The 27,517-nt window shown below is 39.1% G+C and overlaps 1 protein-coding gene across 1 annotated transcript in view; it reads left to right on the top strand.

Moving 5' to 3' along the window:
- Positions 1-607: 607 nt before the first annotated feature.
- The window catches only part of MAN1A2 (mannosidase alpha class 1A member 2), a 135,221-nt gene continuing 108,311 nt past the window's right edge, over positions 608-27,517 (top strand). Inside the window, exon 1 of the mRNA XM_082783363.1 lies at positions 608-1,476. Coding sequence (XP_082639489.1) covers positions 1,169-1,476 — 308 coding nt within the window. The 5' untranslated portion in view covers positions 608-1,168. The remainder of the gene's footprint in view (positions 1,477-27,517) is intronic.

Here is a 27,517-nt window from a genome sequence, read left to right as displayed (position 1 = left end):
AGAACTGGTGTTATTTATTCTGGAGAAGATGAGGCTCAGCAGAGACTTGCAATTGTACCAGGAATGTAGCGATAGGACTGTAGCGATGGCCTCGTCTTGCACCAGGGAAGGCGCAGGTTGGAAATTAGAATACATTTCTTCTCAGAAGAAGTAGCGAGGCACTGGACTGAGTTGCCCAGGGATCTGGTGGAGTCGCCAACCCTGGAGGTGTTTAAGGAAGGGTTGGACCTGGCGCTTAGGGACACGGTTTAGTGTGTGACGTTGGGAGTAGCGGGATGGTTGGACTGTGATTTCGGAGGTCTGTTCCAACAGTAACTATTCTGTGATTGTAATCTGGCTCCTGCTGTCCGCTTCTCCAATCCTTCAGTTTACACTTCCTTTTTGTTTTATATGAAACCCTTTGCAAAGGACTCGGGCTTGTGCACGTGTGCGGGCCGTCAGGCACACCATTTTGGGGGACAGCAATCACATTTCAGCGCTTGCAGGCGGTAATCCAGGTACGCTGCCTGTGGCCGCGCCCCTGGCCCGCCCCTCCCGCCGGAGGGGCAGGGCCGTGCTGGCAGCCGCTTCCTGGAGACCTCACTTTCCCCAGCGCGCCTGCTCCGCTCTCCACCGCCTCCGCGCAGGCGCAGCCGGGCCGTGGAGCGGGTCCGGAGCGGGCTTGCGGTGGCCGTTGCCGGCGCCGTTGGCAGCGGGGCGGTGGGGATGAGCCCGCGCCTGGCCCGGCCCAGGGGACGCGGGCGGAGCGACGCCGCGCCTCAAGCCGGGCCCCCAGCAGCCCGCTCGCCGCCGCCGTCCCGCAGCCGAGCCGCCGCCGAGCTCGGGGAGCGCCGCTGACCGGAGCCGCCCGCTCGGGCCCTGCTGGCCCCGGGGCGCGGAGGCAGCGGGGCGGCTGCGCCCCAGCCCCCGGGGGAGCGGCGGCGGCCGTTGGGGCAGCCGTTGGGGCGGCCGTTGGGGCGGCCCGCCCCCCCCCTCACAGCCCTCACCTCGCTCCTTCGAGAGGGCGCCCGCGGGGAGGATGGTGAAGCCGCCGCCGGCCCCCGCGCCGGGCTGGGAGGCGGCCGAGGCGAGGCGGGCCCCGGCAGCCCTCCGCAGGGGGTGAGAGGTGGCGGCGGCCGCCGCGGCGGGGGGTGAGGCTGCGCCCCGCGTTGGGGTCGCTGTCGGAAGGATGACCACCCCCGCCCTGCTGCCGCTGTCCGGGCGGAGGCTGCCCCCTCTGAACCTGGGGACGTCGTCCTTCCCGCACCACCGGGCTACCTTGAGACTCTCGGAGAAATTTATCCTGCTCCTTATCCTTAGTGCCTTCATCACGCTGTGCTTCGGGGCGTTCTTCTTCCTGCCCGACTCCTCGAAGCACAAACGCTTTGACCTGGGTTTGGAGGATGTGCTCATCCCCCACGTGGATACCAGCAAAGGGGGCAAAAACCTCGGAGGCTTCCTGATCCACGGGCAAGGACACGATGAGCATCGGCACAGGTAGGTGGCCGCGTCCCCGGCACGGCTGCGGTGCATCACGCTCGCTCGCTCCAGCCAGCGCACCCCGGGGGAGTGGGGCTGAGTTAAGGAGAGACCCCGCTCATAAGGGCTTCTGCCTCTGCGGACGGGACATCAGGTGTTCTGTGTTCTCCACCTTTCCCCAGCAAAATGTACCTCTGAAAATAAGGAGGTTTTTTTTTTTTTGTTTGCTCCTTTGCCAAGTGTAGAAGTTATAACTGCTTACTGTCACTTAAGAGACCAGAGGCATTCCAGGGCTTGGATCTGGCCAAGAAAAGGAAGAGTCTTTAACATACTGCCGTTGCTACTCTCTCCATCAATCATATGTCTTTCCAATATGTATTAACTTCAGAGTTCTCCTGTTCTCCAGCTGCCATACATAGATGCATCTTCATGTTTTCTTTCCTAAAGTGAGTTTAATTCTAGCCTTCCGACTAGTGAGGACTGGGCGGCTAAACCTGCGCTCTCCTCCAGTGATTGATTACTTCTCACCGTAGGCAATATGTAGTGTTAGTCGTGGCGGGGAGGGGAAGATAAGGGGTGATTAAATTATGGCATGTGGGGAGATAGCCTAAGTGACCGCTGCATCTTTTTAATAGCTTTTCCTTGCTTACTCAAAACACTGACTTGATGCTGAATAGTTTGTGGGATTTTTGTCTAATAGAGTCTCAGGGTTATAGCATGAAATCTGTCAGTGTATGATGTGTGGGATGTCGAACTAGTAAATGGTTTAATCACCCTTTGTGACCCTTAAAATAAGTTGCTATAATATTATTCCAGACATTGGAGTTGTCAGTGATTAAGTTTCCGTAATTGTGTTAGCAAGGGTGAAGAAATTGGAAATAAAACAGCAGTTAAGAGCAATAAGGGTTAATGTAACGATGTTGGTAGCTTTTTGGGGCCTCCTAAATCCTTGTGCAGTGCGAGTCCCTAAACGTTCAAGGCTGGGTCATGTGAAGCTGTCTTCAAAACAGATTCAAAAACTTAAATGAAGGTTTTGCAGTGTACTTGCTTCTAATATGCATTAATTGCTTAAATCACATCTTCATGCCTGGGTAAGATCTCTCTTCACTGTCAAAGATGTGTAAAATGTGATGACAACGGATGATAGAATATGTTCTCTTCAATATTGCTATTAATAATATGGTGAAATTTAAGTAAATGTTACTTATGCTGATAGTGTTCTTTGGGAACAGTTTGAAATGTATCCTATTGACATCATATTAGAATTATTTAAAGATTATTTGCCCTAGATTGAAAGGAAGGGATGTAATTGCCTCTTTTTATTAACATCTTGTGAGTTATAAAGACTACCTGAATACTGTTCTATTTTTCCTTATGGCGTTTTTGCCGTTAGATATCATGGAGCATTTATCATGAGCTCTTTCTTGCTAACTGAAAGGGCACGGATGCTTAATATTTAACAAGGACTTCTTTTGTCTGCGATGTTAATTGCTGGTGCAGTTAATGTTGCTCAAGACATAGGTTTAGATGCTCTCTAATATACCTTTGAAGTTCTCATCTTTCATTGTCTTTTTTTTGTCTCTTGTGATCTTGCTTCTTTTCACCCAGTCACAATGGTACATGCAGTCAAAAACCAAGTTCTAAAATAGAAGATGAAACAAAACAGTCAAAATCAGGTTCTAAAATAGATGTCGGATGAAACAAAAAGGAGTTCAGCAGAAATTTTCAAAACTCCAGCTGTGATTGTTGTACCTTGTGCTGCCTAGTAGATGGGCCATAGAAAAGTGTTTAATACTGCTGGTTCTGAAGTGATGCTCTTGATTAACCTACTTATGAGAGTCCTTTTCAGGTTTGCTCTTCGTGTAATTTCTGAGGCTATAGCTTCAGTAGTGATATGAAAGTGCATACAGCTTTTCTTTCGCACATAGATAAACAAAATGCATTTAGCTCCAATGGTTGATAAGCGAAAACAGACCCCAAATAAACCTTAAAAGAAGTGGTTACTGTGTCATCAATTAACTCTTCTATAATTCCTCTCTAAGTTGTAAATATGTACTTCTCCTTACTTCAGTCCAAAATTGTCCCTCTCACGTACAAATTTTATGACCACCTTTCAGGTGGTATTTGAGCAAGAATAAGTATTTCTGTTGCTTTAGTCCAGCAATCCATTACAAAACTCTAAGCATGCTTTAACTAGTTTAAGCAGGCAGGCTTTTTTTTTTTTTTTTTTTTTTAAAAAGGCACTTCTGTGAATTCCACCATGTGCATTGTGAGGCAAGGTTATGTGTTTTATTTCTGGAGTAATTTAATGAGCTTGTTACCTGATAGCATTATCAATAGGTATTTGCTAGTTTAGGGTTGGCATAGTGACTGTTTTTCCATAGAGGAGAACAGTTGCCTGTTGACATTTTCAGTGCTTGGTTACTGCTCATGGGTCACAGGGACCTCAACAGTATTCTTAGAAAGCAAAATGTCTTCAAAATTGAATTCTAGATATCTTGTTATTTCAGTTTGGGATGAAAAACTTTGTCCAGCTTACCATCAAGGAGCAAAGATGAGCATCAGCTACTCCATAGGTGTTATTTTTTGGATAGAATTGTGAGTTAAAGCAAAGATCAAGAGAAAATAACCTGGACTGTAGCACAAAGGAGGGTGCAGTCTAAGATGTGAAGTATGATAATGGACTGACAAGCTGTCTTTCCAAGAGTTGTGAGACTTAAGAAGAAATCGTATCAAAGGTCATTCATATGAAGTATACTTTATCATAAAGTGGCAGGTGTGTTTATTTAGTGATTAAGGGAAAGTATTTCTTCTGTTACAGCAGCTATTGACCGATATTAAAAGCTTAAAAAAAAAAAAAATGAAACAAACCATATTGTTATACTGCTCTCTTGTTATATAGTGTATAGTATTTTAATGTTCATTTTCCCTTATCACTTAATTTTTGAGCTTTGTAGCCTGCTGGAGGGTATTGATATTTCTATCTCGCAAAATATAGCAAGGATGTAGGTAGAGGGCTGTCATGTAGCCATGCATTAGTGTTAGGTGTGCAAATAATGGTTCTTTCTGAAACTTCTTTGTATTCCCTCACATTGCTTAAGCATTTGTTCAAGAATTGTGGTGTCCTTACCTATCAAATAAAGAAAAACAACTTCCTTTTAAGAAGGGGGTTGAAATCTGAAATAAAGCTGCAACTGATGCTCTGGGAAATGGCTTGCACAAAGCCCATACAATAGTCATTTCTAGCTGTATATTTTGGGGGAAAGCTCTTCATTTGTTCTTAGAAGGCAATACATAGGGAGTGCGTTAGTAATGTTAGAAAGGTGTGTATCAGAATCTTGCCTTGGTGAAGGAGAGTGGAAAAGACTAATTAAGGACTTCTGAAGATACGTACACATGCATGCTTTTTAAAAGCCCACTTCAGTTCCTACAAGATGGATTTCTTTCTGCTTTAAATAGGATATTGCAGAGGTTCTGGAACAAGAGAAGCACAGTTTTGAAGACACATCTCCTAAATCTTGAATGACACACGTTTGTTTGGCGAGAAGTGACAGCTCTATGCAAGAAAATTCTACATATTCTGCTACCAAAAAAACAACAAAAAACCCACAAAACAATACAAAAACAAAAAACCCTTAAGCTGTTTCTCACTACCCAGTTTCTTTCCAACTATTTTAGGTATTTTATTCTTCCATACTGTGTCTGAAAGATAGCTTTGGAACCAAAACAAAATATTTTTATAGTTTCTTGGCATTTAATATAAACAAGTGAGAATGCAGTCTGTAATCTTTTTGATTTATTAGAAAGTTTTTAATAAAAATGAGTACCTGCAATAAGAACATTGAGCAGACTTGTTTTTTTAATGATGTGTTAGTAAGCTGCTTTTTATATTGACAAAAATTGAGATTATTTCTGCGGAAAAACTACATTATTTGGAGAAGCAGTAAATACATAATTTTATGAGCTCAAAGTTGCAAAGCCACTTCATAACAGCACTCTGGACTATTGCTGTGCCAACAGTTCAATCCTTCAGAATTTTGCAGAGCTGTATCTTCAGCTGCTAAATTCCTGTGTTATTTTATTTCAAATCACAATTCCCACCCTTACTTAAAAATAAGACAAGCTCTCTTTTCAAAAGATTGGTAGCAGTTACCACTAATGCAACTGACCACTGCAACTACCTTGGCCTTGGGGTGTAAGCTCGTATAGATTAGTGTAAATCATGCTTTTGACGCTGTTCTTGTGAGGCTAAGGTATATCAGCTTCTGAATTATACAGAAGTGATAAGCTCAGCAGGTTGATATGACCAGGTGTATGTCAGCAGCTGCATGGCAATAGTTTAAAAGCACTCTTTCTTTGTTGTTCAATATATGGTTACCTCTAAAGACAGTAGCTGCTACTGCTGTACAGGTTAAAGGAGGTGAAAGTAATAATATTTTCAAAGACCTATCAGTCTCTCTTCTTCATTCTTCTAAATCCTGCCACTCTTCTTAATTTGAAAGAAACTTGAAAAACTGAATATGCTTTTTTTGACTCCCGTTATCTTCTGTGGTCTACGTGGCTTAATTACAGAATCACAGTGGAGCTCACCTGGTCTAACCCCCCTGCCAAGCAGGGTCACTACAGCACGTTGTGCAGGATGGCATCCAGGTAGCTTTTGAATATTTCCTGAGAAGGAGATGCCACAACCTCTCAGGACAACCTGTTCCACTGCTCTGTCACCCTCACAGCAAAGAAGTGTTTTGTCGTATTCATCTGGAACTTCCTGTGTGTGTTTGTGCCCGTCACCTCTTGTCCTGTTGCTGGGCACTACCGAAAAAGTCTGGCACCATCCTCTCAGTGCCCTCTCTTCAGGTACTTGTACACACTGATAAGACCCCCTCTTAGCATTCTCTTCTGCAGGCTAAACAGGCCCAGCTTTCTCAGCCTCTCCTCGTAAGAGAGGTGCTCCAGTCCCCTCATCATCTTAGTAGCCTTCTGCTGGACTCACACCAGTAGCTCTGTGTCCTTCTTGTACTGGGGAACCCAGAACTGAACACAGCTCTCCAGGTGTCGCCTCACCAGGGCTGAGTAGAGGGGCAGGATCACCTCTCTTGAGCTGCCGGCAACACTCTTCCGAATGTACCTTACGATGCCGTTGGCCTTCTTGGCCACAAGAGCACATTGCAGACTCACAGTCACCCTGCTGTCTACCAGGACTCCTGGGTCCTTCTCCACAGAGCTGCTTTCCAGCAGGTCAGCCCCCAACCTGTACTGGTGCTTAGGGTTATTCCTCCCTAGCTGTAGGACACTGCGTTTGTCCTTGCTGAACTTAGTGACGTTTCTCACCACCCAGCTCTCTAGCCTGTCCAGGTCCCTCCGAATGGCAGCACAGCCCTCTGGTGTGTCAGCCACTCCTCCCAGTTTTGTGTCATCAGCAAACTTGCTGAGGGTGGGCTTTGTTGCATCATCCAGGTCACAGAAGAATAAGCTGAACAAGACTGGACCTAGTACTGACACCTGGGGGATACTGCTAGCTACAGGCTTCCACCTATAGTGCACTGTTAAGACACAGAAGTGGGCAGAGGAGATAATTTAATTGCTGTTGCTCAGTGGGATCAGTGTTTCCTATCATCCTCTGCCATGCCATCAAGTATGAAGCTGTGTAAAGCCAACTTTTGCTCTTCCCTCCCTGCATGTACTTGATGCACGGCTCATTAGTGCAATTATGAGTATTAGTGCAATTACGAGTATATGGGTGATTCAGATAACTTGCTTTTTCCCCTGAAAGCTTGGAATCTGCTGTAGCCTCTGGGGTAAACTCATACTCTGTCCAATTTCCCTTTGCATGAAGTTGAGCTTTCAGAGCAGACTGCACAATCTGTCTGCAGTATGGCCAATGAGTGTCAGCTCAGGTGATGAGTGTTGAGAAGTGATGCTGGTGCTTGGAGACGTACCAAAATCTGATTTCCCTTGATTTCTTCCAGAATCCTCACATTCTCTTAAATTTGATCTGAAATTCTTCTGAAGTTGTACTGGGCTATGGGAGGAGTACCCTCTTGTCTTATTTCAAAAGGTTCTGCTGAAATGAGTGCATTATATAGTAGGCTGAGAAATACTTCCATCTTTGAATTACAAAATGCAAATTCCAGACCATCTGTATAGATGTCCTTCCTCCTCCCCCCATCTGCTTAACAGCCTACATCATGTGTAGAGTGCTTCTTTAAGTTATCTTGCTGTACTCAAGTTTGACAAAGCACTTCTTGCACTGTGGAAGAGGAGATGACCAATCATGTTCTCCAGTTCTTAACGTTTCCATTAAAGAAAAGAAAAAAAGTTGGTTTTCTGCATGATTTATACTTCGTCTGCATACTGGAAAACAATTAGGCGTGGGAAAACAGCAGAAAGTTTGCTTGCTGGATTTAGGCCAGCTAGTGGGTGGAAGGCAGTAGCGCTTTGGAGTTTTGTAGATTAAAATCTCAGAAGAATTTTAATATAAATGTGGGTTACTTGATGTGTTTGCAGTGGTATAGGCAATAGTAAGCAACGTGGGCATACTGTGCCCTAAGAGTTCTCCCATTTGCTGCTCTTGTCAGTAGCATGTAGTAAATACAAACATCCTGATCCTTCTCAGCTTGTTCCGAGTTGCAGATTTTTGCTTGCTTACCACAAATGTATGTAAAAATAATCACATTTGGTGATGTGTTGTATGCATACGTTTTTTCATAACAATTGAATTTACACTTAATACTGGCAAAAAAAGGGAAAATATATTGTAAATTTTTTTTTGCTCTTGTATGTTACCACTTTCAGCTTGTGTAAGGGGGGAAAAATATTAGCAATCAATGCATGAAATTTTTGAGGACTACAGCATTGTATTTTCAGTTTAGACTTGCTCTAGAAAAGCTTTATTGCTTCAATAGTTATTTATGAATTCTTGCAAAATATTTGCATACACTTGTATTTTAGAGGTAGTTATAAAATGTTTTTTTCTTGTGTTCTTTTTTAAGAAACCCATGAAGTCCAAAACATGATCAGTGTCTCTTCTCCACTCTTCTGCACTGTTGCTATTGCAGATCAAGAGAAAGTTGGTCTGACACGCAGACAGTTATTTCTCACAGTAAAGACTAGCTAAGTGGGAACCTCAGTGTTTGTGTTTCAACATAGTTTGTGGGATTTGTTCTTTTGCCTTTGTTTCTGGTTGGAGAGTCAAGTGACTGCTGTAACGTGTCTTAATTCAGTACCTAGGTTGTCAATTGATTACTAAAATTCAGAGTTCTGTTGTAAGCTAATTGCTTGTGGGAAGAAGAGTGTTCAACAAGCTAAAGATGGTAAAGCAAGAAGGGGAAAAACAGGGAGATGTGGGGGAGGTTTTTAAACGTTGAAATAAGAATTGTGAAGGCTCTGAATGTCCTGTATGACCAACTTTTTCAAAGTACCTGCATTTACAGTATAATTATGTACCTCTTATTTGACCTGTTGAAGTCTATTGACTTCTGCTATTTGTCTTTTGAACTTAGTAATTCAACAATATTTCACAATCTTACTGTATTAAGTGTGTATTCATGGTTGGAAAATATTTGGCAAAGCTTTGAGAACTGTGGAGTTCTTACCATATAATAATTTGTAGACTTTTTGATTCCTTCTACCTGTATTATCTATGTTGCCTGATCTAGCCTCTCCTATGGAGCAAATCATGTAGGTTCATCCATTCACTCAAATACAGAACCTCTAAATCTTTATTAAATCAGTTAACTTTCTGGGATTATTTGAAGATCTTAAACAGAAATGAGAGATTGATTTTTTTGGTAACTTTGAGTTGTTTGTTTGAGCTCCTGACCAGGTTCACTGGGGTTTTCAGAATGTAAAAATTTTGAGCAGATATGCTATAGACTATTAGCCTTCTTTTCTAAGTTGGAGGCTTCTCTTTAAAGCATTTTTTTGCTTCTTCTCCTAAGCAAACAAAGTTTATATGGTTGTACCATATGTTCACCTGTGGTGCTGACCCTCTTCTTTTCTACATTCCCTCTGTTCCCCCTTTAACTTTTATCAGAAGCAGAGGGTAACCTGTCAAAATAAATACGTTTCTGTATCTTGTGCCTATCTAATTGCTGCGTGAAAGAGAGACACCTCGGTTAGGGACGTTGTTGAAAGGAAGAATCACAACTGTGAGCCCCAGAGTTTTCTGCGATACTTGATCTGCTGCTTTTCAGTCTGTCCCAGTGTAATTCTGAGCCATTCACAATATGTAGGGTTTAGTGGGGTTTAATGGGTTGGGGTTAGTAGGGTTTGATGGGATGTGTTACTGAGGAAACGTTGGTCTAGAAAGCTAAAGAACCCTAATGCGTGAAATGCTGGGCAATGATAGTTCTGTTCCTTGCAGGATTTTTGTCCAGACACTGAATCATATTTATGATTCTGTCTTGCTGCCTTTATTTTTTTTTTTTTAATGTTCTTGAACATTTAAAAAACATACAAACTTATGAAGAGGATTACCTTGTATATGGTATTTGGCATTAGGTTCATTAATATTTTCTGTTTTCTTTTACTTGTTAGTCACTCCTTAAACCACCAGAGGGTTTTGTAAACACTTCCCCAACTCCTTGCTGTAGTGTTGCTGTTGAAGCTTGCAATGGGCAGGGAGCAAGTTAGAGGTTTTTGTTTGACTTAAAATTATGCAATCTGCTAAATATGGTATAAGTAGAATTACTTGCAGCTTTAAGGGAGTGCATATGATTAAAGTACTTTTTCCCTTTTTTTCTGTAAGAGGGCTCTTAAAAGAGATTACTTTGTGTCTATTAACACCAGTAAACAAATGTCAAATTTCACATTTAGTGTGTGCTGTTAGCAACCTGGACGGCATTTGTAAGATGATAATTATCTCCATTTAGGTTTAGCACAGTTTGTAGGCCAGCAAAGCATTTGAAGTTTGCATGGGCAAGCTGCTTCAGAGTGTTCTCCTTCTCAGCAATTTGTTATTGTTTTTCCTCTGGAGCTGCTGACATGTTTGAACTGCTGAAGCTTACAGTCAGGCTACTTACGGGCAGATGACTGTCAGTGGTAAATCAAACTAATCCATTTTACTTGTTATTGGATCAAATGAATGTGATCACAAAGGGGAAGAAAAACATCTTAGTTGGAGGAGTGGCATATCCCTTAAATCCTTCAGTGGGATGGGGAAGATCCCATTTGCCATGCTGGCTGGTAAGAATAACTTACAGCATGTGCTACTTCCTCACAGATTTTTCTTGTTATGTTGCTATCTTTAGGAGTTTATTGCATTTCAAGTGTTATTTATTGTTTTCTCTATGGAAGTTAGGGACTCTTCTTTTGTTCCATAATATTGCATTCTTTCTGTAGTGTATTTAAAAAATATTAATATATAGCTGTCTTTCTGGACCACAAGTTTTCTGCTGCTTTTATTACTTAATGAAATCATAAATTACTTTTTGATTTAAAAACAAAACCTGAAGAAACACCCACAACAATCTGAATTTGTCTGGGATGGCAAAAGTAGTGTGAGAAATACTTCTGAGAGAATAAGAAATAATCTTCCTGATAAGATGGTCTCCCCTACTTCATTGTTCCCAAAGGGGACAGGCAGTACAAACCCCTCAAAACCTTGTTATCCTCTTGAATCCATGTTCTGCAGTCATATTTTCTGATGTATAAATCCAGTTGATCTTTTCTTCTATATTCAGGCAAACTTTTCTAGCTGTTTTGGGAGATCAGAATATAAGAGCATAGGTTAAAATCTTCAGGGTAGAAATAATGAGGGATTCTTAAGAAATGTTAGTAGAGAAAAGTCCAGTGTGTTAATAGCAATTTACAGAGATTTGCAGAATTTTACAGAACATTTAGTAAGTCTTAAAAAAAAAAAAAAAAAAAAAAAAAAAAATCAGTCCCGAAAAAAATGATGTGAACTAGTTTGACTAAGAACCATGTTTCTGGTGACCTTTTAAATCTCTTGTGAATCAGATTTATCTTGGAAGTACTAAAGGCTGTTTTCAACTTAATTATTACAGATGATGCAAGCATGTGTCTGTTTTCCCAGTGCTATAATCACACATCCTTAGTTTCCTAAAGGCATCTGTTCTGCTGTCATTGGTTTCTGTTTGAGTGGAAAATGTTCTCCAAATTATTAAGTAACACTTGTATTAAATTCTGAATTGTAATGCAGAGTGTTCTGGAGAAGAAAATACAGCAGAAGAATCAGTGGACTCACTGCACTGTGGAGTTCTGATGTTACAAAGGGCATGTTTGGAAAATGAATTCAAGTTTCTATTTTTTGTGAATAATTTCACCTTCCAGAGACTGTGGAGTCCATAGCCATTAATATAGAATCATAGAATATCCCGAGTTGGAAGGAACCCATAAGGATCATTGAATCTAACCCCTGGCTCCACACAGGTCTACCCAAAAATTCGGACCATATGACTAAGAGCAGAGTCCAAATGCTTCTTAAACTCTGACAGGCTTGGTGCTGTAACTGTGTCCATGGGCAGCTTGTTCCAGTGTGTGACAACCCTCTCAATAAAGAACCTCTTCCTGATATCCAGCCTGAACCTCCCCTGCTGCAGCTTGATTTCTTAACATGGTCTCTGAAATAGGTACTTTCCAGAAAATGGGAAAATTGAAACAAATTAGTTTTGCTGTTGAAGAATTAACCAATTCTCTTACATTAACAACAACTAATTTAAATAGAGTAACATACCAGGTACAGTGATAAAGTTAATCAACACTGTTAAAGATACTGATTTTAAGTACTTAAAAATAGTGAAGTTGGATCTACTAACTGTCACTAAGTTGGTCCAGATCAGTAAGGTGAAAAGTTCATACAGTATGAATATTTTGCCTATTTATATTAGTAGTTCATACCTGGGATGATGAAAGGGATAGAAGGAAACTTACCTGCATTGCAGTAACTGTCACCCTGGTAATCATAGCTTTTTTGGAGGGTTTTCTGTCTGTCACCTTTCTCATCTTGAGAGATTGATACCTATGGAAGCTTTGTCTTGATCTCTGATATATGTGTGTATATATATGAAACTGTTCTGTGAAGTGGGTGATCAGTTGTCACTGATGTTGTTTCAATACTTGTACGTGAACTTTCAAACAAATGACAAATGAGGTGACTGGTGTTGTACAGGAGTTTTTTACAAAGAACTTCTATTAAAAATTATAAACTTGTTTTGTTTTGTTTTGTCATGATATTCCCAAACAGAATGAGAATCATTCAGAATTGTATTGGTATCTGAAAGAAGTTTTTGTTGTTTTTTTTTTTTTTTATTAAGTGAAGAAAAACACCTCCCCGCACCTCCCCCCCAAAAAAATCAAAACACCAAAACAGCACAATCAGACAAACAAAAAACAGCCCAAACAAAAAAAGCCCCCAAATAAACAGAAAACAGCACTTCATCATTCTTGGTCTTACTTGATGTGAAGAGCAACAAAGCCTGCAGAACAGTGGTGGAAGAGAACCTGGAATCTTTGTCTGGCTTTCACCCAGTCCTGTGTTGTCATTGCAGCATTTGCTAGCTGCTTGCTGGCCACAGTAGGCTACGGGAACAGTTTATTGGCTTATAAAGTAAAATGCCCAGTGTTTTTTTTGTTCTTGTTTCCAAACTGACAAAATTTGCGATTCACTACCACTCTACGTGTGAACCCCAGGCCCTTGGTTAGCTTGGTTTTTAACATTTATTTTGATTTTAATGTATTACAGATATGTAAATCACTTGATCACTAATTTTATTCAGAGGGATATACTATTGGAGTTGTGTAGTGGTTTGCTTGTCAGCCCTTTTCCCCTCCTTAGATGTAATTTACTCAGAATAGCATCTGGCTGTCACACTACAGTGGGACTAGATCATCCGGTCTACTGCTATTACAAAGAAAAATGACGCTTGACATATTCGTGTCAATTTGGCAAGATGCCTAAATGATTATGCTCAATGAAATATGTGACGTTTCAAGTGGTAATGTAACCTGCAGGAACAGTTGCAGGAGAAATGTACAGTACTGCAAAGAAAATGCCACCTTTACTGGTTCTGGAAGGTTCAAATACTGACACAAGTCACCTGATCAATTCCCAGCACACAACTGCAGGCTTAGTCCATTAATTCAAAGTTTTTTGTACTCTAGAATTTGCTGATGGTGATCCTGAGGAAATTCAAAATGCAATGGAGTTTAAGAAGAAAAACACCAGGAAGTGCCTATGACGCTTCCTTTCCTACACTAAAAAGAAAACGAATCAGCAACCATCCACAGTTCCAAAGTGGTGTGTATAATTACATTGAGTAAGTCATAATTACTTGCTATTCCTAGGTTCCCAGGAAACTCCAGTTTATTTTGAACCTTTCCAAGTCCATAGTATGGAATTCCTAGGAAAAAAGCAAGCTATGTAATATTGTCTACTGTTGTAATAGCTAGGAATTATATGAAAGCATAAAATGTTTAAATGCTCCCTTATTTGATTATAAATTCATTTTTTCCATCTACCTTACTTCTATTACTAAGGAGAAATTCTGGAGTCTGTGCAAACTAAGTAGGGTTCTTCCACTCTAGCATGAGACAAGTTGCCTTAAACTGCATCAGGCGTAACCTTGCCTCACCAGCTTTCAGGTGGGTCCAATAATGCTTAAAATGGAACACTGTCTGAGAGTTAGAAATCTTTATTTATGTCAATCTGTTCAAAGAAATTTTGTGGTAGATAGTCTCTGATTTTATATTTTACTTCCAGTTTCTGTTCTACTTTTCCTTTTTATAAATTGGTCACTTATTTTTAGCAATTTGACCCTACCATTTTCAGTTCAATGCTTGACAGTTGCAATAAAATAGGACTATGAATGTGGTAAGTGCTATTCAAAATGGCTGAGTGGTCTGAGGCATCTAAAACAACATCACCATCTCTTCTCAACCTTTTTCTTCCACAAAGACAAGGCATAGTCTCAAAAAAAAAAGTCTGGTGATGGGTGGCTAGTACTGCCTCATTTTCTTCTAAAACATGAAGAATGATTGAAACTTAACTCTCACTTTGAGTAGCAAGAGTAAATGAAAGCCTCCGTAAAACTTAATTTCTTAAGGATGAAAGATACAGAATTGCTGTGGATGAGGTTTTGGCATCTTCTAGCATGCACAGAGGTTCTTTATGTCAGAGACAGAGCAATTATTTTCTAGGTAGTGCAGGTTGCTTAACTGGTTAGGCAGTTTGCTAAGGATTAATGTGCTTACCAGCCTGATGAGTCCCTGCTGATGTGAAAGGTGTATGAAAGGAAAATACTAACTGCCTTTCCTTCTTGGAGTGGTTTGATTTTTTTTTTTGATCTGGTTGAGTTGATGTAGTCCAACTTTTTTTTTTTTTCCTGAACGTCTTATGTCTTTTGTCAGTATTTTTCTTCTGAGTTAAATTACTGTCTCAGCAATTTCACTGTTTTTCTTACCTTTTGAGACTTACAACAGTTAGAGTATCCTCTCATAACATTAAGTTTTTGGTCGAGCTGAGCCCAAGCTCTTGATGGACTGTGGGTCATAGAGAGTACAGTCTTTTGGTTTATCAATACTTGTACTGCATGCTTGTTTACTCTATATAATAAACTTATATACATGTACTGAGTTTTGTGAGTTGCATTATTTCATATGTATATATAATATAAATAAATATAAATATGTTCTGGGGAGTAACTGACCCACTATTGGTTTTCTTCCCTTTTTTAATAGGAAAAAAGATCCACCCAATTATCAGTCTCCTGAATCATCATTATGTAGTTTATTAGTGGGGTGGATTTTTTTATGTGGAAACTTACTGGAAGCACTTGGAAGGCTAAATAACTTGTCACACACTTGTCTTTCATCCTCTGATTTATTGATAAGATTAAAGAATTTTGTGAGTAATGAAATAGTTTTGCTCTGTGGAAAAGTGCAAGATTGGACAGTACATCATTATTTCCAGATAGCCCATTGCTCTGTCTTCAGTTACTGATTTGGCTGATTTGACAAGTAGAGAGGTATAAAGATTTGCTGTTCTCTCTGTCTAACCACTCCCAGAGGTGTGGTATGGGAGAACTTTGTGTAGAGTATTTCCATTTTAATTAAACCAATATTACTGTTACAAGAGGACAGAGACTGCAGTGTGGATATACTTTTATGCATTCCTTCTGGTTCACAGTATAAAATAAGTCCTATATATTTTTTTTTCCCTTGAAGTAAGTAAAGGCTTTGTACCATTGCCTGCTGTTCCTTTCCTGTCTGTGTTTTTCTCATGACATATGATGAAATACCTTCTAAAAGCTACTGACATTCTGAGACTGAGATAAAATTAATTTTTTCTATCATTGCTCTATAATTCTTCCGATTTCTCTGAAGTAGGACTACTTTTTAAACTGCTGCCACATAGCAGCAAGGGAGTATTGCAACTGGAATGATCCTGCCAACACTAAGTGCAAGGAGCTAATCTGTCTTTCAGACTGATAAAATGCTGCTCCCATGCCAAAGCAATGCTAATTGACCATCATTGAAGCTGTATTGACCCGAAGGACTGCATATAACTGTTTTCTGGTGGTGAGAGAAATCAAGAGAAATTGCTGAGACCTGTATTTTTAGAACTTGTTCAGCCTAAGCAGTAAAACCCTAGTGATGTTGACCCACTGCGATGAAGAGCTAGTGTCAGTTTCCTATATGAATAGCTCCCAAGGATTCTTCTTCCTCTTCAGGTTCTGTGCTGTACATTTGAGTGCATGGCTTATGGTGCCATGCACATTGACTGCTATTGTGATTTTAAACATTGATATAAAAATATCAACTTATCATATAGCAATATAGCAACAATTATAGCCTGAGGAGGATAAAACTGAGTAGTGCAAGTGGACTTTCAGTAGTATATTTACAGCACTGCTGCTTCAGGGATGTGCAAAGCAACTCAGGCTGGGTTAGTAAATAGTGTTATAGAAATTTAGCTTGTGTTGACAGAACATCTGTGTGAGAGTAGTCTGTTCTGTAGTGCTCTGTGGAAACTGCTGGGGGATTTCCGTGCAAAGAAGTCTAGTGCCATCTGCTTACCTGAAAGTTTGCCATCTCAGAGTCTATTCTATATGCTGTTTGCTACTCTACCTTTGCAATAGCCATTTTATGTGTATTTTTGCTAGCTCTCAACTATTATATTTGAAAAAAATGAGTACTTTTTAGGCTAAAAGAATAGTCATATCATGGCTATTGCTTTAAACTACTAACTTTCTTCAGCTCTTTTTTTTTGGTTTGTGAGGATCTTCAGCTTTACTTCTGGAGGCTGAGAAGACTCATGTTATAAAAGGAGGGAGTTACCATATTTATTGTGGTACCACTTTTGAACACAGGCTGCAGGAAAAAGGCATTGCTACAGGTCAGATAGAGTTCTTATTTCTACAGTATAGGGGGTGGGAAAAGGAAAAGGGAAATGAGTATCTGACTAGGAACAAGAACCTGGGGAAGGGGTAAGTCTGGGTTACCAGGGGGCCTTGGTGATGAAGAGGAACAATTTATTTCTTTGGAATCTGCAGATAGGAAGTACACACTGAACAAAATAAAATAATACAGGATGGCTGTGAAATAGTAATTTTAGCTGCCTTCTACAAAAACTACAAAAAAGTGTTGTCTGAGACACGAGAAGAGGTGGGCATTGGCTGAGTGAGGTATCAAAGACTTAGCAGAGTGGCACTGGGGAAAGGAGACATTTCAAGCACAGTGGTGCTCAGTAAGGCATAAATAATGCCTTAGGGTGGTAGGGAGTGACTTACTGCATGGAGGAAGCAATATCATTGGGATAAGTTTGAGGAGTAGAAACTAGATGTGATGGTGGGGGAGGGAATGACTGGGGTTATTGATCATGTGAGTTTGTGTGCAGAAAAACTGTTGCTGGTCACTTGGGCTCTACTTTAAGATTCTTGAATATGCAGTTCTGTAACACTTGGATTTCATGTCCTGTTCTCCTATGTGGTCAGCCATTTAATCTTGCCTATATCTGAGTTCCAGCAGTAGTGTTTGGACAGTCAGCCTGTTAGGAGGCCTGATGTGGCCTTAAACGATCAATGATTTTTCAGGTGGCTCAGCTCACCACTGACTGAGTGGCTTGCTGTCTGGTCTCCTGAATACCAGCATAAGGAGTAAGGAAGTTTTTCTTTTCTTTCTCTTTTTTTTTCTTTTCTTATTATTTTTTTTTTTAAGGCAACCAACGCTCTAAAAGAATGATTTGCACAGAGATGCTAACCAACGCAAGGAATATTGAGTTACAGCTGGAATATTGTTTTATGTAATACTGCTGATCATATTATCCATGCTGCTGTTACATGTAAGCAATACTAAAATTCACAATATAAGTGGACGTGCAGACATCATTCATGTGCTGGTTGACTTGATGCTAAAAAATGCCTACTTTTCTGGCAATCAGTGAGTCAGTGTAGCATGGCCAGAGAAGTTGTGCTCCTGTGCGCCATTGGAAGAGGTTACCCATGCTGGTGGTGAGCAAATTCTCTTCATCCAGGGATGTTTTCCTACTGCTCATGCATGTGACTTCTCTGCTTTGGGCATACAATGAAGATAGGGCTGTCTTCTCCCTGACTGGAAGTTGGGTTGGTGGAGCTGTTGGAAGAGCTTCACAAGATTTAACCTGCCAGGGCTTGTGCTTACATTGGTGATCTTTGGTCTGGATGTTGTGTTGGTTGTCCAGTCAGTTAATTTATTCTTCTACCATTATTTTAATATAATAATATATATTATGATGCGTATATCTAGTAGTTGCCAGTTTCCAGTAGACCCCTCCCTTATTACTGTTGGCACTGTCTATGTACCTCAGAGCTCTATAATTAGTATGTTTTTTGGTATAAGTCACCTTTTAGCTACAATGTGCACTTTTGTTTCTGGCAGACCCTGTAATGGGAAGGCAGTGTGGACTCATCCATAGACAGAATATTGTTCCTGCTTCTTTCCTCATGTTATCTTTTGGCTGTCATCTGACCCTACCATAGTTAACTCAGGGAGCTAAGCCCATGCAACAAAACTCAGTGAACAAATGTCCAGGGCAACACAACCAAGCCCCTAGGTAGTCTTTTATGTTAAGACCCTCAGTCAGTTCACCAGCCACTGACAAGTGCCAGAGCTGGTGCAGTGCTGAGTGGGACCTTGTACTTGGCAATAGCTAGGCATTAATCAGCTTAAATATCATGTGAAACTGTAGCCCGAGCCTTGTTTTTTTGCCTCCTGCTGCAAGCTGATACATGTGAAACCCTGTTAAGGTATGTTTCTCTTCCTTTGACCTACATAGTAACTGATAGCAGAAGGTTGTCATCTTCTATAGCTCAAATGATAGGGTCTCTAATGGATGTAAAGCTCCAACATTAGAGTTGTGAATTACTGGGATGCTGAAATGATTATCATACCTTTTAGTGATTGCTGCTTCTTAGTTTTCTCTTAAATATATACATATGTACTTAGTTATATACAACAAGTGTCTTAATGGCACCATTTTTTTCCTTTCTAGTTTCCAAAACTCAGTTACTTCATGCTTTTAAAATTCAGCAACATATTATAGCTCAGTGTTTTATTTTTTTCTTATTGTTATCGACTTAGTATTTTAAATTAAAACTTTCAGTCTGTTCTTAGAGTTGTCAGTTTCCTAGCACATATGGAGAGTGAGGCTGTCCTGGTATATTAAGTATTTAATATGTTAATATTTAGCACTTCTTACTGCAAGGTATTCATGCAGCTTTCTCTGTGATGTTCTGACATACTGGTTTCAGCAAGCCTTTGATCTCTGCTGGAAGAGTGTTTTCAAGCTATGTCTTGTAAAGGTAAACAGGTGAAATCCTGTTTCTCTTTTGCTTAAATTTTCTTTTATACATTGCTGTTTCTGTATAAAGTGAAATGTTAGGAAACTGTTGGTAGCATATTTATTAGTCAAGCTGATATCACAGTGTTCTGTTAATTGAGCTAAACTACTTGAACACAAACATACTATAATCAATAGATGTGCTAAGAAATTCCTTTTTGTCTTCACAATGTGAGTATTCAGGACAGAGAATTTCTCAGCTGGTTAAGACTCCTGCCTTAGGACTTGTTCAGTTTCTGGAGACTGTGTGGGGCCTTTCAATGATTCCTGAAGATTTTGTGCATGCCTCCAGGAACTGTTTTCTCCTCTGGGAGTATAATGTACAGAAGGGCGGGGAATTTGTAACTCTAGGATCAGGAAGAAGATCAGGAAAGAAGGGAGAGCAAGGAGATGCTGTCTGTACTGCACACATATAATTAGAGTTCTTTTGTTGTTGCTTTATTCTTGTTTCCTATTCCATCTCCTTCCAAAATTCCTGTACAGAGCTGAATTATGAACCTGCCCCATTTTGGTATAACTGTAAGGCAATGTAGCTAGTGCAGTGAGTGAAGGAGTAGCAAGTCGGTACAGTAGTGCTGAAGATGTAGTGCGAGCTCTCACAGCATATACTGAAACAGATGCTGGTGCTATGCTAAAAGGGACCCATGATTCATTTTCTGTAGGTAAAAAAGTTATGTAAGAACTGCATTTAAAAAAAAAAAAAAAAAAAAAAAAAAACACAGCTTTTCACTCCAGGGAGCATTAAAATGTTAAATAGTGTCGGAAGTGCTAGTTGCTCTACGTGTGTTCAAAAGGTTGAGAATTAAGGTGTAGTGGGAACATGTAATTTTGTAGTGCCTTGGTTTTCAGGTGTTTGAATATATATACATTTAAGTAATCTAAAATTAGCCATCTAAGTCTGGCTATCTTTGGGATTCTGTTTAATTGGATGTTGGGCAGCTTAAATAGGATTGTGGTTTTGCTAGGAAAAATGTTGCCATCAAAGCAGGTTTGTTTTAATTGTTGTAAAAAATGAGTATATACTTAATTTTGTGTAGCATAAAGAAAAATAAACATGTTTAGTAAAGAGCATAGTAAGTTTACTTCTGAAAAAGAACAACTTCATGCTGTATGGAAAATGCAGTAGTGTTTCAGAATTTGCAGCGACTTCTGTGATAGAATGCACCATTTTTATTTTCCTTCCTGGTTTGTGTAGTTGGGCTTATGCCTTTTTTCTTATAAGAAACTTGGTTTTGACACTAGTAGTAGGTTGGACATAAAATAATACTTAAGAACTTGATGCTGTGTAATGAAGTGCCCTGGTTCTTTCTCTCTTCTTGAGCATGTTTCAGTATCTGATTTGTGCTATTGACAGCAGTGGGACTGCTTTGTTTGTCCTATATGTAAGTGTGCTTAGCAGATGATGCACTGCTGTTGTATGAGAATGCAGTTCAGTGTAATTGTTTTCTCAGTATCTCAAGACCAGCTATGTGTCATTCTGCTGTGATCAAACGGTAAGTCTTGTAAATCAGGAATGAATACAGCATGCAAGATGTTGGCAAATGCTGTATAGGACTTGAGCGTGATTAGTATGGAGTCTAAATACTACGATAGATCACTATATACATATCTAAACTTACACAACAGTTTCCAGCTAGAGAGGTTTAGAGTGGAAATTTTTATTTTGACATCATTAAGTGTGATAGGCTTCTTGAATTTAAAAGTATCCTACAAGATTTTTGGTGTTGTTAAAATCTTGCATCAAAATGAACTCTACTTTTCCAGATATTTGTTCTTACTGTCTTGCTCACTTCTAATTTTTTATCCTACCCGATGCTCTTGTCCTATACCTATTTCATTTTCTATTTATCATTCCTGTAGCCTATATACTATTTTCACTCAAGCTTCTTCCAATGTTCTTCCATCTTTATTATTTTAAAGGAAAAAAAAAAAAAAAAAGAATGTCTCATGGGGTTACACACTGGAAATGAAGATAAAATGCTCCAGTCAATATTATGCCGAGAAGGTGTTTAGAATCCTTTTACATTTGGCAGGTGGTAACATTCCTCTGATTCATGTTTCTTGATCAAACATAAAGAATTCTGAAATATCATAAGCTTTTAGTATACTTTTTTTTTTTGAAATCAATTCCTAAAAATAGCTTTTTTTTTCTTCAGAAACAGCATTGCAAGTGATTTGACAATCAGGTTTGAGACTTTGCTCTATAGAGGCTTAATATTCTGCACAAAAGCAACCAGCTGCAGCCATTAAATGAATTTTCTTTAATCAACCTAAGTTCTGTTGTAATGCCTATTTTTGATTGTTAGTACCTTGAGGCAAATCTAATTGTATGCATTTTTCCATCATATAAATGAAAAAGATCTAAGGAAGTATTTTCATAGAGCTGTAGTGATTGAAAACTCTACATTTTTGAACTTTACGCATCCACTGCATTTTCTAAGTGTTTTGTCGAGTCACACTAAGACACTACACACAAAACAGTAAGCTTGCTTATGCAGTATTCAAAATGTGTGTAAAGCATTGTGTTAATTTATATTTATTCATTAATTAATTTTTGTTAATATCTGTTGAGTTGAATATCTTCCTGAAATAGTTGGTTTGATTAATCTGAAAAATCTGTATGAGCTGATACATGAAATACCCTGTTTTGTAATTACGGTAAGCATAAAATGCTTACATGGTCTCTAGTGACCCTTTTTAGCACTGACAAATGTCCAGTTGCTATTATGAATGCAACTGTTGGAGAGTGTTTGCAGAAAACCTCTGCGTTTCTTCACCAAGTAAAAATTAAGCTGACTGTGCAGGCTATGACAGTGCTTTCAGGTGCCAAGAAAAGCATTAACTTGAATTTAGCGTATCTATCAATACTAAGGAATTTTTTTGCTTTTAGTTTTGCAGTGGGCTTGCTCTTCATGCATAAGGGATGTGCTTCAGCTGTCCAGTCCCTTTGGCAAGTTCTCTGAGTGCCCATTCAATCTGTATTTTTGAAATTCTCTCTAAATATTATTATTCCAGAGCTGCTTCAAAGGGCCCTATCTACATCACAAGATAAAGGAAAACAGTTGGGTACAGATAGATACAGAAGTTACAACAAGCATTGGCCTTTAATGATCAGCCATAAGAATTAGTAAATTTAACACTGGACTTCAAAAAGTGTCTGTATTCTTGCCATTCTGCCAGCGAAAATATATATAATGAGTAACAAGTTTTGCAGAAGGAAAATGCAGCAAGGCAGTGTAAGGATGTAAGTATCTGATAAATGTCTTCCTGACAGAATTGCTGAATGAACAGAACAAGCTGTGAGGGTTCCCTAAACATATGGGATAAGAGAGACCACGTTTAAAATATGTGGAAACAAGGTAGAAAAACTTAGGTGTTGTTAAGTTCTGGAAAAAAAATAAAAATGCCCAGACACAAGCAATCTGGGTAATGGAGAAATTTGCACTGTTGAACAGAAGACGTGGGAGGAAGATTAAAAGTTACGGTTCATTGGACTTGAAGGTGACACCCAGCTATCTGCAAAGAAATGTTGGAGACTGATGTTTTTGCTTTACAAGAGAGATTGGAACGGAATCTGTGAGCTTCCATCACAGAGAGGAATTTGAGAGCTATGCTGAAAGTGTCTGAAGGCCCAGGCTTTTGGCCTAAGATAAAAAAAATAATAAATCAGACCCATCATTACCAGGAAGCGCCAGTTTCTTCTCCCTGTTAACTAATGGTAAAACACAAGGGAATGGCACAAAGCTGTGCTGGGGAGGTTCAGACTGGATATCAGGAAAAAATTGTTGACCGTGAGGGTGGTCAAACCCTGAAACAGGCTTCTGAGCAAGGTGGTTGATGCCCCATGACTGTCAGTGTTCAAAAGGCATTTGGTTAATGCCCTTAATAATATGCCTTGCCTTTTGGTTAGCCTTGATGTGTTCAGGCAGTTGAAACGGGTGATCTTTGTAGGTTCCTTCTAACTGAACTATTCTATTGTGTTGTTTATTGTTCACAGGAGGAAAGAAGTGTGTTGCAGAAAGCCTACATGCAGTTTAAGAGCGGTTATTTAGTATTAAAGGGAAGCAACTGTGTCATTGAATTATTTCTCACCTTTCCTTAGCACAGTCCAAAGAACTTGACTGATGAAAGTGAGGAGGACTGGTGTTTGGAGTGGCAACTGTCCTTGAAGAACAGCAAAGAAGCGAGCTAGCAGAGGATAACTTGGTATCAATAATAGTAAAGGAAGATGGGAAAAAAGAACATGAAGATCAAGGGAAAGTGCAATGGCAAGACAAATTTCTGAAACTAGAGGGAGAGGAATAAAAGTGCTTGAAGAAGGAAACACTTGTTTGTGTTATGACATGAGTACCGCTTGTCAATGCCAATGTAACCATCTGCTAGAAATAAGTTCTACTGTCACCTTTGTCTAAAAGGAACCACTCAAGAAGTGTGCACCTTTAGTTACTATCTGCTGCCTCTCATCGCCCAGAAAGTTAATCTATGTCCTTGCATGGCTTGAAAGTGTATTCTCCATATCCTAAGCAAACATGATGGGCTTGTAATGTGTGTGTATGTTATAAAACGGTGTATGTTGGAAGGAAAAGCAACTTCAATACTTAATGTGTGAAATGTTTTTTGAGTCACTGACTCAAATTTTTTTTCTTGTCTATCCATCTGCTGAGAATCCAAACAATAATAAACTGGTTGCTGTCTTGCTTTAGTAACCCTATGCTATGCTTTTTAGTGTGGGAGAGCAGTTACTGGTCACCAGTTTTCTTTCCTTTATTTTAATTTTTTTTCTTTTTAAATCTTGAATGAACAAGCTTTAAAGCTTTTTTTTTTTTTCTTTCTTTTTTTTCTTCTTTTCTTTTCCTCCAGATCAGTTATTCAAAAGCTTGTTCTCTCACAGCAGGTAAGAGAGACTTGCATTAAAAGTCATCAGGGCAAGGGAAGCTTTCGTGGCTACTCTTAAGTTCAGAAAGTTCCCTACCTCATGCATATTTTTGTAGCACATAAAGATTCACCTACTGATTCTATTATCAAGCCTTACAACTTGTGGTCTTTTCTGAATGACATTTTGTCTGCTTGTGCAGACTGTGTACAATATTCTTGCATAAGCAGCTGCAATAGTTAACTACAGTGATTGTTTAAGAAACTTGCACCTGTTTCTGGTATGCACTTGTCTAGTTTCAGATTGTAATTATTTGGGTCTATTTATGGTCCTTGCTGGCAAAAATAGTCTACTTGATGATCCTTTTAATATTGCTTGTTTTAAAGATGCTACCAATGTAGTTTCACGGTACGTAGACCTCTCTATTTTGTCTCAAAATTTTTAGAACAAGCTGTTGGGGTGACTAAAGGAAGCAGCAGCTTTGCTTTAGGTAAGGTTTTTGAAGAATTACTCCAAATGGTGTGTATTATAAGAGCTTGCTAGTGTTGACTGGAGCAGGGGGATAGTTGGGTAGGGAAACAGTTTTTGACACATTGTGATATGTGTTTATGCTGGGACTGTTTCCAATCTTTATTCAACTGTGAATATGTTCTTAGTTTGGTCCTTTGAGGTCTCTCTTCTTTATCTCCATGATTTATTGAATGTAATGATATCTACACATATTGAACTGTTGCTGACTCTTTCTTATGCTGGATGAGGAGTTTGTTGGCATTTGGGTGCTGTTCGGTGGGGAGTGGGAGGCAGTGGGGAGTCTCAGTTGGTCACACATTTCAAATCTTTTCACAACTTCATTATGTATTTTCACTTATGTCATAATGCCTAAGAACTCAAGAAAAGTGATGTGACTTCTTAGGAGTGAGATTTTTCTTTTGCTAAGGTCATATACTTCAATATATTTGGTAAAATACATCTTCAGCTGGAACATACAATATGACATTTCTTGCAGCTCAGGCTGTCCATCATTGGTAATTGCACAGTGAATTGCTGTCTGCAGAAGAAGCTCTTGCACTATCTACTGTAAACTCCCTCAAATACCTGTTGACCTTTCTCTTCATCTTACTGTTTTCGTATGTTTGTTTCAAAATGTCACTTCCTGGAAGGCTTTTGGCTGATCATATAGTTAGTGCTAGAGTTTTTCATCTTAATATGGAGTCTTTGCATATTTTCTTCAAACACTTTAATATACTGCTGAGTGGGTGAAGGAAAGTAGACTGTCATTCAGACCTCCTTAATGAATCTTGTCGGGTTATAGTGCTGTAGAAATCAAAACTACTATATAAATGTATATAGTAGTTCAGTAGTAGTTTAGACGTGAGTTCAAAACTGTTCTGAATTATGGCTGTTTCATACGCTTTGTTTGAATCTGGAAATAAATTAAGATGGTAGAATGATTCAACACCAATTACTTGTCCTGGGACTGAGAATTAAAGGGAAGGATGTAGGTAGAATCTTCATGGTGCTTGATTTTGGTAACACAAAATTGTGATAATGCACAAAGCATGTTACTACAGTGGCACACTTTAGTGAGTCACACTTACTCTAGCTACTCATAGTTAATTTTTTTCACATCTTTTTGGGGGATTGTCTTTAGGTACATGTGTGTTAACCACAGGCTTTACCAAAAATTTTATACCTACAGATAAAGCACATTTATTGTAAAATAGTCTCTGCAAACTAGGTTCATGTGGATATACCATGAACATCTTTTTATGAAGGCCTGAAAGGCATAATTATCATGTTCTAAAAATTCCTTTTTTTTTTTTTTTTTTTTTTTCAAAGGATGAGCCTCACGGAAAAACCTGATTTCAGTGTTTACTAGCAAAACCATTAGTAGATCTAGTCAAAAGGTAAATGGTATCACTTGCCTCCAGATACTGAGTTTGAAAACGAGAAACATGCTTCCAAAATACACTAACCCCACACTGAGCGTTTAAGAATCAAAATACTTCAATAATGCTTCCTGTTTCTCATTCTCCATAAGCCATGTCTTTGGTTTCTGCACAGAATACTCTTTCTTAGTGAAACTGTGACTGTGCAAAATGATCTCTAGTTCTGGCTACCTCATTCTGTCTAGCTGCATCTTCCACAAAGCCACCTTCAGCTAGCTTCAAAAAAGCTTTCCAGACTACAGACCTATGGTTTCAAGTTTTTGAAGGACTGCTACTATTCATCTGTATTAATGAGATTGGATTTGATGGTCATAAAGAGGAGCTCAGTGCTTCATTTTTCATTGTTTAGGAGAAACTGAATGTGACATGGATGATACTATGAAAAGTGGCTGAAGAAATTCTTTAAAAGCCTTTCAGTCAACGCATCTGTTAAAGCATTTTGTTACAATTCTCATGATGAAATATATAAAGGTAATAGTGCTACTATAATTTTTAACTGCAAACGTAATAGCACATAAGAAAAAAACAAAGTGCTAATACAACAGTCTGTGTAACAAAGCTTTTTGTTGACAGCATGTGTTATCAAGTGATGTCAGATTTTGTCAAACTGAGAACAAAATGTGCCTTAAAGTTCTTGAGCTCGTGTGCTGAGCTAAAGAGTGCAGCTGAGATGTATATACATTTTAACTTAAAAATATACTGTGTATTTATGTGATAACAGTCAGGGCTAGTGCGCTGGGGGGTTGAACTGTGCATTTCTTGAACGAGAAGCCTGATTTACTGCACTTTGACTTAGATAATCCTTCATCAGAGAACTGTAACTGTCATACACCTTACACAAAATGGATTAATCTATGGGGATTGCTCTGTTACTACTGTGCTAAATTATAGAAATATTTAGCCCAAACATTTTTATAGTCCATGAGGATAGAAATTGTCAAATAAAGTTTGTGAGACAGTAATTGAAATTGTATTCAATTGGTTTCTAAGAAATTTAGGGAATCCACTTTATTTTTAGTCAGTTTTCAAAAGCAGTTTTTTAAGATTAAGAGAATTAATAGTTTAAAATCAGAAAATGCTAGTTAGTGCATTAACACTTCATTAACGTTTCAGCGTGCTTTATATCTGCATTAATTCTGATTTATGTTTTGTACGTTATGTTGAACATAAACTTTCATTAACTAATGCATCTCAAAACATAGCAGTCTTTATCTTACATTTCTTTTCTGTGCTGAAATGTAGACTATCACTTTAATACATTAAGACTCCTATTTTTAGAATGATGCATTTAAAATATCAGGACAAGTTGGTGATTTTTTTTCCTTTCAGTTTGTTTTTATCTATTTTACTGCAACTTATCTGGTAAATTTGAGATGTTTTACAACAGGGTTATTATGCGCATCT

The sequence above is a fragment of the Aythya marila genome, assembly GCF_965140915.1.
Source record: "Aythya marila genome assembly, chromosome: 1".
In the NCBI taxonomy this organism is placed as follows: domain Eukaryota; kingdom Metazoa; phylum Chordata; class Aves; order Anseriformes; family Anatidae; genus Aythya; species Aythya marila.
The sequence above is the reverse complement of the archived record's forward strand: the minus strand, read 5'-3'. Positions and strand labels throughout refer to the sequence as shown.